Source organism: Talpa europaea, assembly GCF_964194135.1.
Source record: "Talpa europaea genome assembly, chromosome: 4".
Taxonomy (NCBI): Eukaryota; Metazoa; Chordata; class Mammalia; order Eulipotyphla; family Talpidae; genus Talpa; species Talpa europaea.
The window spans coordinates 50063568-50071282 of NC_140070.1; the positions used below are offsets into that span (position 1 = coordinate 50063568).

The window sequence follows — 7715 nt, forward strand, 5'->3', positions numbered from 1 at the left end:
CAAGTTATCCAGAAAATCTAACTGAGCCAGAAAATCTAACTGAGATAATTAATGAAGGTGGCTACACTAAATGACAAATTTTCACTGTACATGAAATAGTCCTATACAGAAAGATTCATCTAGGACTTTCATAGCTAGAGAGAAGTTAGTGTCTGACTTCAAAGCTTCAAAGAACAGGCTGATTCTCCTCTTAGGGGCTAACACAGCTGGTGACTTTAAGTTGAAACCAATGTCCATTTATCATTCTGAAAATCCTAGGATCCTTGAGAATTATGCTAAATCTACTATGTCTGTGTTCTTTAAATGGAACAACAAAGACTGGATTATAATACATCTGCTTACAATATGGTTTACTGAATATTTTAAGCCCACTGTTGAGACATACCGCTCAGAAAAAAAGATTCCTTTCAAAATATTACTATTCATTGACAATAAATACAACAAGTTACTCAAGAGCTCTGATGAAGATGTACAAGGAGATGAATGTTGTTTTCATGCCTGCTAACACAACATTCATTGTATAGCCCATGGATTAAGGACTAATTTTGACTTTCAAGTCTTGTTATTTAAGAAATACATTTTTTTTTAAAGATTATAGCTGCTATAGTGATTCCTCTGATGTATCTGGGCAAAGTAAATTGAAAACCTTCTGAAAAGGATTCACCATTCTAGATGCTAGTAAGAACATTTTTGATATATGGGATGTCAAAATATCAACTTTAATAGGAGTTGAAGTTGACGCCAGCCCTCATGGGTGACTTTGAAGAATTCAAGACCTCAGTGGAGGGGCTAACTGCAGATGTAGTAGAAATAGTAAGAGAACTAGAATTAGAAGCAGAACCTGAAGATGTGATTGAATTGCTATAATCTCTTGATAAAATTTTAATTTTAATGAGGAGTTGCTTCTTATAGATAAGCAAAGAAAGTGGTTTCTTGAGTGGAACTGTTCCTGGTGAAGATGCTGTGAACAACTTTGAAGTGCCAAGAATTTAAAATATAATATAAGACCTAATTGATAATACAGTGCAAGGAGTAAGAGCATGGACTCAAATTTTGAAAGAAGTTCTACCATGGGCAAAATGTTATTAAACAGCACCACATGCTTCAGAGAAATCTTTCACGAAGAAGAGTCAATTGATAATGGCAAAATTCATTGATATCTTGGGCCTCCCTGGTGGCAGAGGGGTTAAGACGCAACCTATGAAGTAATCTGCAACCACTGAAGCATGAGTTCGATTCCCAGCCCACCAGGGAGAAACCCACATGGTGGGACAGACCTCTCCTGTCTTGCCCACTGCTCCCCTCAGCAGTGTACTTCGGTCCGTCTGCCTGTTCTGTTCCCCACTCTGTCTCTGGTGAATCCTCTCACCCCCCCCACATCTCTGGCCTGTATCCCAATTCTTGTATAAGAATAAATAAATCTTAAAAAAAAATTCATTGATATCTTAAGTTGCCAAAGTCACCCCAAGCTTCAGTAACCAATACCTCCATCCCTCAGTGGCCATTAGCATAGAGGCAGCAAAAAGGTAATGACTTATTGAAGGCTCAGATGCAGGTTGCCATTTTATATCAGTAGCAAATGTTTTCATTTTTGTTTTTTTAAAGATTTGTTTATTTATGCATACAAGAACTGGGGTACAATGACTTGTTTTTGGATACACAGTGGTGTTTTTTTAAGAAGTTGGTTTTTGTTGCAATATAATTTACGTGTAATAAGGTACGATTTTATATGTGTAATTTGAGAATTTTGTTTTCTTTTAAAATCAGCTCAATAGATTTTTCAAAATTAAAAAAAAAAGAACTGGGGTACAGGCCAGAGGTGCGGGGGTGAGAAGATTTACCAGAGACAGAGTGGGGAACAGAACAGGCAGATTGACTGAAATACACTGCTGAGGGGACCAGCAGGCAAGACAGGAGAGGTCTGCTGCACCATGTAGGTAGTTCCCTGACAGGCCACAGATCAAACTCATGTTGCAGAGGTTGCGGATAGCTTCACAGTGCTGTGTTTACCCCTTGTGCCACCAGGGAGGCCCGCTAATGTTTTTAAACTAAGGAATGTATATTACTTTTTTAAAAGACATAATACCACTAAATAGACTTAATAGACTATACTGTAGTATAAGCACACTTAATAGACTATACTGTATTATAAGCCAAGCATACCTATCAAACGTACTGGGAAACTGAAAAACTCGTATGACTCACTTTATTGTAATATTCACTTTATTTCTGTGATCTGGAACTGAACTGGGAGTATCTTGAAGTGTACATGTAAATTAAGATTTTATTTCTGAGGAAATGGAATTTATAATAAGAATGCTTTAATTATTCTAGAATTCTTCTAGAAAAAAAGAGGTAACATTAAATAAGATGTTTATATGACATTGACCAACTGTTGTGGAATAAGAGCAGGTAGAAATAAAAAAGACCCCAAATGTTTAGAAATCTTGAGACAACTGCACTATTTGAAATGAATAATGTCTAATAAAGAACATAAACAGAAACTTGAAAATAGGTAATGATGGAATCAGTGAATTGGAACAGAGAAAGACATGTGGAAAGAGAACTAAGTACCACCACCTTTTCTCTGTTACAAGTTACAGAGATTGGAGAAGGGTTCAATAGTCCAAGTGATATTGATGACTCCTTTTTTTTTAGGCTTTCCAGTTTCAGATGAGACCAGTAGTGTTCAAGGTGGTATGGCTGTAAACACTCTCCACTTTTAGAAAGTTGCAGCAGGTGAAATTTCTATGACTGAACACATCAGGTTGAAAGTGTAGAAGATCAAGTCAAGAAAAAGACTGAAGTAAACAGTCTTATCTTCTACAAAGGAATAGCAATACAAATGAAAGAACTCACCTGCAAAAATCAACAGTAGGGAAAATAATAGAGCAATATCTTTAGTAATAGTTTAAGCATTATTTTGGAATTCCAGACCCAGCAGAATCTTATACAAGTTTGAAGCTATGACTGAAATATTTGGAGACATGCAAAACTAAGAATCATACGCACAGGCCCCATATGAATTTTAGCATATGTTTTGGTGAGAAGAAAAGTTAGGAAAGAATGAAGGGCTGGAATGCAAGAATAGAAGTTGAGCAAAGAAGTTGGCAAAGCATGTTGACAAATCTAAATAATTTTTAAAATTACATTTATTTATTTTTTTACATCATTGTTCATTTTTTGTAATATTTGATTTCTCCCCTCAGGTGTAATCCCCATGTGGGTCTCACTACCAAATCACCTGTGACCCATCACCATTGTTTCTTACGCTTTTCCCTCTGCTTTTTGACCCCTCTCTTCTTCCCTTTCCTGCCGTATGTCTCAGTTCTATAGTTTCCCTGAGAGTTTTTTCTTTTATTTTTCTGACCCCTTCATCAGTTTCCCTATATTCCTCCTATAAGTGAAGCCATCCAATATTTTTTTTCCTTCTGACTTATTTCACTGAGCATACACCCTTTCAGCTCTATCCATGTTGTTGTGAATAGCATGAGTTTCTTTTTTGATTGCTGAGTAGTATTCCATTGTATGTGTGTGTATATAGAAATCTTTAAATAAATAAATATTTATTTATTTAAAAATATTTAAAAATGTATAATATATAAAATATATATATTTAAAAATATATATTGTATAAAATATAATATATAATATAACAATATGTAATATATTATAATATATAATAATATAATATATTATATAAAATAATATATAATATATATTGTATTTTATATAAATAGACATAATATATATAAAATATATTTATTTATTTATGCATGTAAGAACTAGGGTACAGGCCAGAGGTGCAGGGGGGGTGAAAGGATTCACCAGAAACAGAGTGGGGAACAGAACAGGCAGACTGACAGCAGTGAAATACACTGCTGAAGGGAGCAGCGGGAGACAGGAGAGGTCTGCTGCGCTATGTGTGTAACTGCCTGGCCAGGGATCGAACTTGTGCTGTAGAGGCTGCGGATAGCTTCACAGTGCTGTCCTTAACCCCTTGTGTCACCAGGGAGGCCCCTCCATTGTGTATATATACCACATCTTCTTGATCCACTCATCTCTTTTGGGGTGTTTTAAATCTAAAGTTATTATTATTATTAACAAAAAAAGCATCTTGTTGACTTCGGCTTTGTCACTAATAATTTATTTCATTATAAAAATGAGGCAAACCTGGCAAAAGTGATATTTTAAAATTAGCAGTGATGTGCAAATGGTTGTTTGTGACAAAACAAATACCAACCAAATAAGAAGAGAAACCAGAGTGGAATTAGAGTTCAACTAAGTAACCTGGAATAAGAGAAATGCAAATATATGTCATTGTTAGAATTTGTTCTATCAGTGCAAATCAGCACATGAACGAATCAGAAATTTTAAAAATCATCATATGGCTACAGAAAAAAATGTAAAAATTAAAATTTAAAATTCTTAAAGTGACCCTTCAGTTATTACTCTTCAATCTTTCCCTTCTCAAGCCCTCAGGTGGGCATTCGTTTTATAAAAAACCCTGAAGCTCCAAGCCTGGTCTAATTTGCTCTGTTGCCAGGTTTCTGTAGTACCCCAGTTACCCAGTCAAAGTTTCCACAAAGCTACTTTCTAGATACACACATGAATAATTCAGTGCCAATATCTAAAATAATTTGATAAGGATAAAGGATATCTACTGGCCATGGAGAGAAAAGATCATACTTTATGGCAAAATTTAGAAGCATTTGCATTAACACGGGGATGAGATGTGGGTCACCTCACTGTTCAACCTGGACTTGAAGTAATATCCAATTCAAAAGACTAAGGAAACATAAAATATATATATAACATAAACATCTTATAAAATATAAGATGTTTGTCAGAAAAGAGAACATAGGACCTCCCTGGTGGCTCGAGGGGTTAAGGACTGCACTATGAAGCAATCCGCAGACTCTGCAGCACAAGTTCGATCCCCGGCAGGCCAGGGAGCAACCCACATGGTGCAGCAGACCTCTCCTGCCTTGTCCACTGCTCCCCTCAGCAGTGTACTTCAGTCAGTGCGCCTTTTCTGTTTCCCACTCTGTAGCTGGTGAATCCTCTCACCTCCCACATCTCTGGCCTATATCCCCGCTCTTGCATGCATAAATAAATAAATCTTTAAAAAAAAAAGAGACTATAGTTACATTATTTTGGAGACATTGTCTTTATTAGTCAACCAAGAGAATCTACAAATAAGTCATTAAATAAGTTAATTTTGCTAAATACCAGCTCAACTTAAGAAACAAATTATTTCTGTATACCAGTGACAATGTACAAATACATTCAGGATTTTAGAAATATTAAAGCACTATAAAAACAACAACAACAACAAAAACAACAAACTTCAGAATTTCAAACTTTTCCAGGAAAGGAAAATTATATTAAAAATACATAAGGACAATGGAAAAGAGTTGGTTCTTTGGGGACCACTCTATCCCCTAAGCCCAAAATCACAGTTAAATTCTTCGCTAACTTTGTCATTAATAAGAGAATACATTATCTTTGGTCCCCATTTTGTACTTGTTTTGTATCAAACAACCATTTGTCCACATACATCTATTTCCTAGATCCCCCATAGGAGTCAGAATCACCATAAAAAAGCACAAAATGTTGAGAAGGTTGTCATAAACTAGCACATAACAAGGGCCAAAACCATTAAACTTAAGAATGACTCTAATTTGGGAGAAAAGGGGGTACATCGGTAGTGCTTGGGAAAGGACAGAATTTTAGAAAAAAGTGCTGGTGCTGAGATTCAACGCAAGCCAGGGGGCAGGGCGGCCCAAGGGAAAACGACCTAAGCAGCAATCTGGATGCTGCAAAGTCACTGTATTTCCAGCAGCATTTCTCTGCTGACGTGGTCTTCCTTTCAGGTATTTCTGTCTGCCAATGTTCCAAAACTCTGCAGTGCCTGAATTAAAAAAAAGAAATTTGTCCCTTAGCCAACCTCGGTAATTCTTGAAAATTGACTGCAAAACAATACCGCTCTCAGAAGCACCTCTTCTGTTCCCCGCCGGGTGGCAAGGGGTTATGGGAGGCAGTTCAATCCTGGAACAGGCGTCTCCGGGCCTTCGGGTGAGGACCGGGAGGGCGCTGGGGGCGCGCCTGGGGACTTGGATTTGGAGACGGAGGTAGCGGTTGCAGTGGCGAGTTGGGAAAAGGCTCCAGAAGGCGCAACTTGAGGCTGAAATAGCGGCCAGGAGAGAGTCTCTCTGGACTAGGGGTGGGGGCCCAAGGCGAGGGGTCTAGGATGCTGCCTTGCGGGTAGGGGCTAGACACTCCAGCAGCCACAGAGCGGAGCCCAACGACTGGGTCTGCTGCATGGTCCATCCAAGGTGGCGGGAGCTCAGGGTCCTCCTCCTCGTCGTAGACCTCCTCTTGGGCGGCGATCTCTGGGGAACAGGCACATAATTCTTGCTCGATGGCAACAACTTCTCCCAGGGCGCCCAGGAAAGCGCCAGGTTCTAGGCCGACAGGCAAGTGGCCCTGCTCTCCAAGGTGTTGGTCGCCTGAACCGAGGAGGGCCTCAGGAACCAGCACGAGAGTGTACGCTCCGAGAGACACCTGCAGGACCGACGTTGGCTCGGGTTCCAGCACCAAGTCGACGTCGTCCAGGCGCACCTTTAGGGCACAGCCTGTGGCCAGGACCACTGTGCAGGTGACCGCGCCTGCGGCCTGGGGTCCCGTGAGGTCCGCCAGGCTGGGCGCCATCTCGAAGTCGGGGCCTTCAGGCTCCTGGGATCTCAGGCGCTTGGCAGGGTGTGGCTCCCCGGGCTGTTGTACCCACCAGGGCGCTGGATAGGCGCTGGGACTGCGGGGTCGGGTGCCCATCACCCGGCTGGTGCTGCAGGTGGTGCTTTCTGGGGCCTGGCAGAAGGCGTGGGGGGCTGGGTCCTGCCTGCAGGGACAGGTCTCCGATGATAGGCCAGGCGGACTGAGGGCAACGGGGGCGCAGGAGCATGCACCGCCACGCGGAGCGGGTGCTAGTGGCCCTGAGGGCTGCTCCCCGGGGCGCAGCAGCCGGGGGATTCCGAGCGAGGCTAGCCTTCGCGCGCGCGCGTTGGACTCTGGTTCCTCACGCCGGATGCGGATGAAGTTGCGGTGACGTCAGTAGAACCAAAGTCGCAAAATGTCACGCTAAAGTTCCGCCCCTTTCTGAGGCTCCGCCCTGCACAGGGTTGTGCCGCCCAATAGCCGGGCCTGTGGTTGGCGGGTCAGGGTGGGGAAATACTTGTACAGGCCTCTAGGGGGCCGGGCCACCCGCTGCTCGCCAGGGCTGGGCTTCGGGCGTCAAGTTCTGGGCCTTCTTTCCTGGAGGGGATTTCAGATGCAGAGCATCAATTTGGAAGTCTGAGAGTTTCGAGTCCCAGCAGGGGAACGCGGCCCCAGGAACTGAGATGCTTAGCCCCTCCTCCCCCAAGCCCCTGCCCCGGAAGCACCCTGCACTCTTCTTTTGGGCCAATGGTGGGGTGAGTTTTTGAACGACACCCTTATGCTTCTGTCGCCCAAGTCGTAAGTGATGGTCAGATCCTTTCAGCGGGGTTGGACGGGAAAGTGATACTGGGGTGGAATGTGGTAACAGCAGCTCCTGCTCCATCAGCTTATTACTGTACCCTGCTGCACTATATTCTATATCTAGATGTCTTCAATTAGTATTATGGTAATTATGACACCACTATCAACTGAAGTGAGTGTTTACTTTATCTAACTGG

General features: G+C 41.8%; 1 protein-coding gene across 1 annotated transcript; it reads right to left on the reverse strand.

The window, feature by feature from the left end:
* Positions 1-6045: 6045 nt before the first annotated feature.
* LOC311170451 (proline-rich protein 23A-like) lies at positions 6046-6834 on the reverse strand (the record flags this gene model as incomplete). The annotated part of the gene is made up of 1 exon (XM_084232852.1): positions 6046-6834. The coding sequence occupies one exon, from the start codon at positions 6832-6834 to the stop codon at positions 6046-6048; it is 789 nt and encodes a 262-aa protein (XP_084088978.1).
* Positions 6835-7715: the final 881 nt, after the last annotated feature.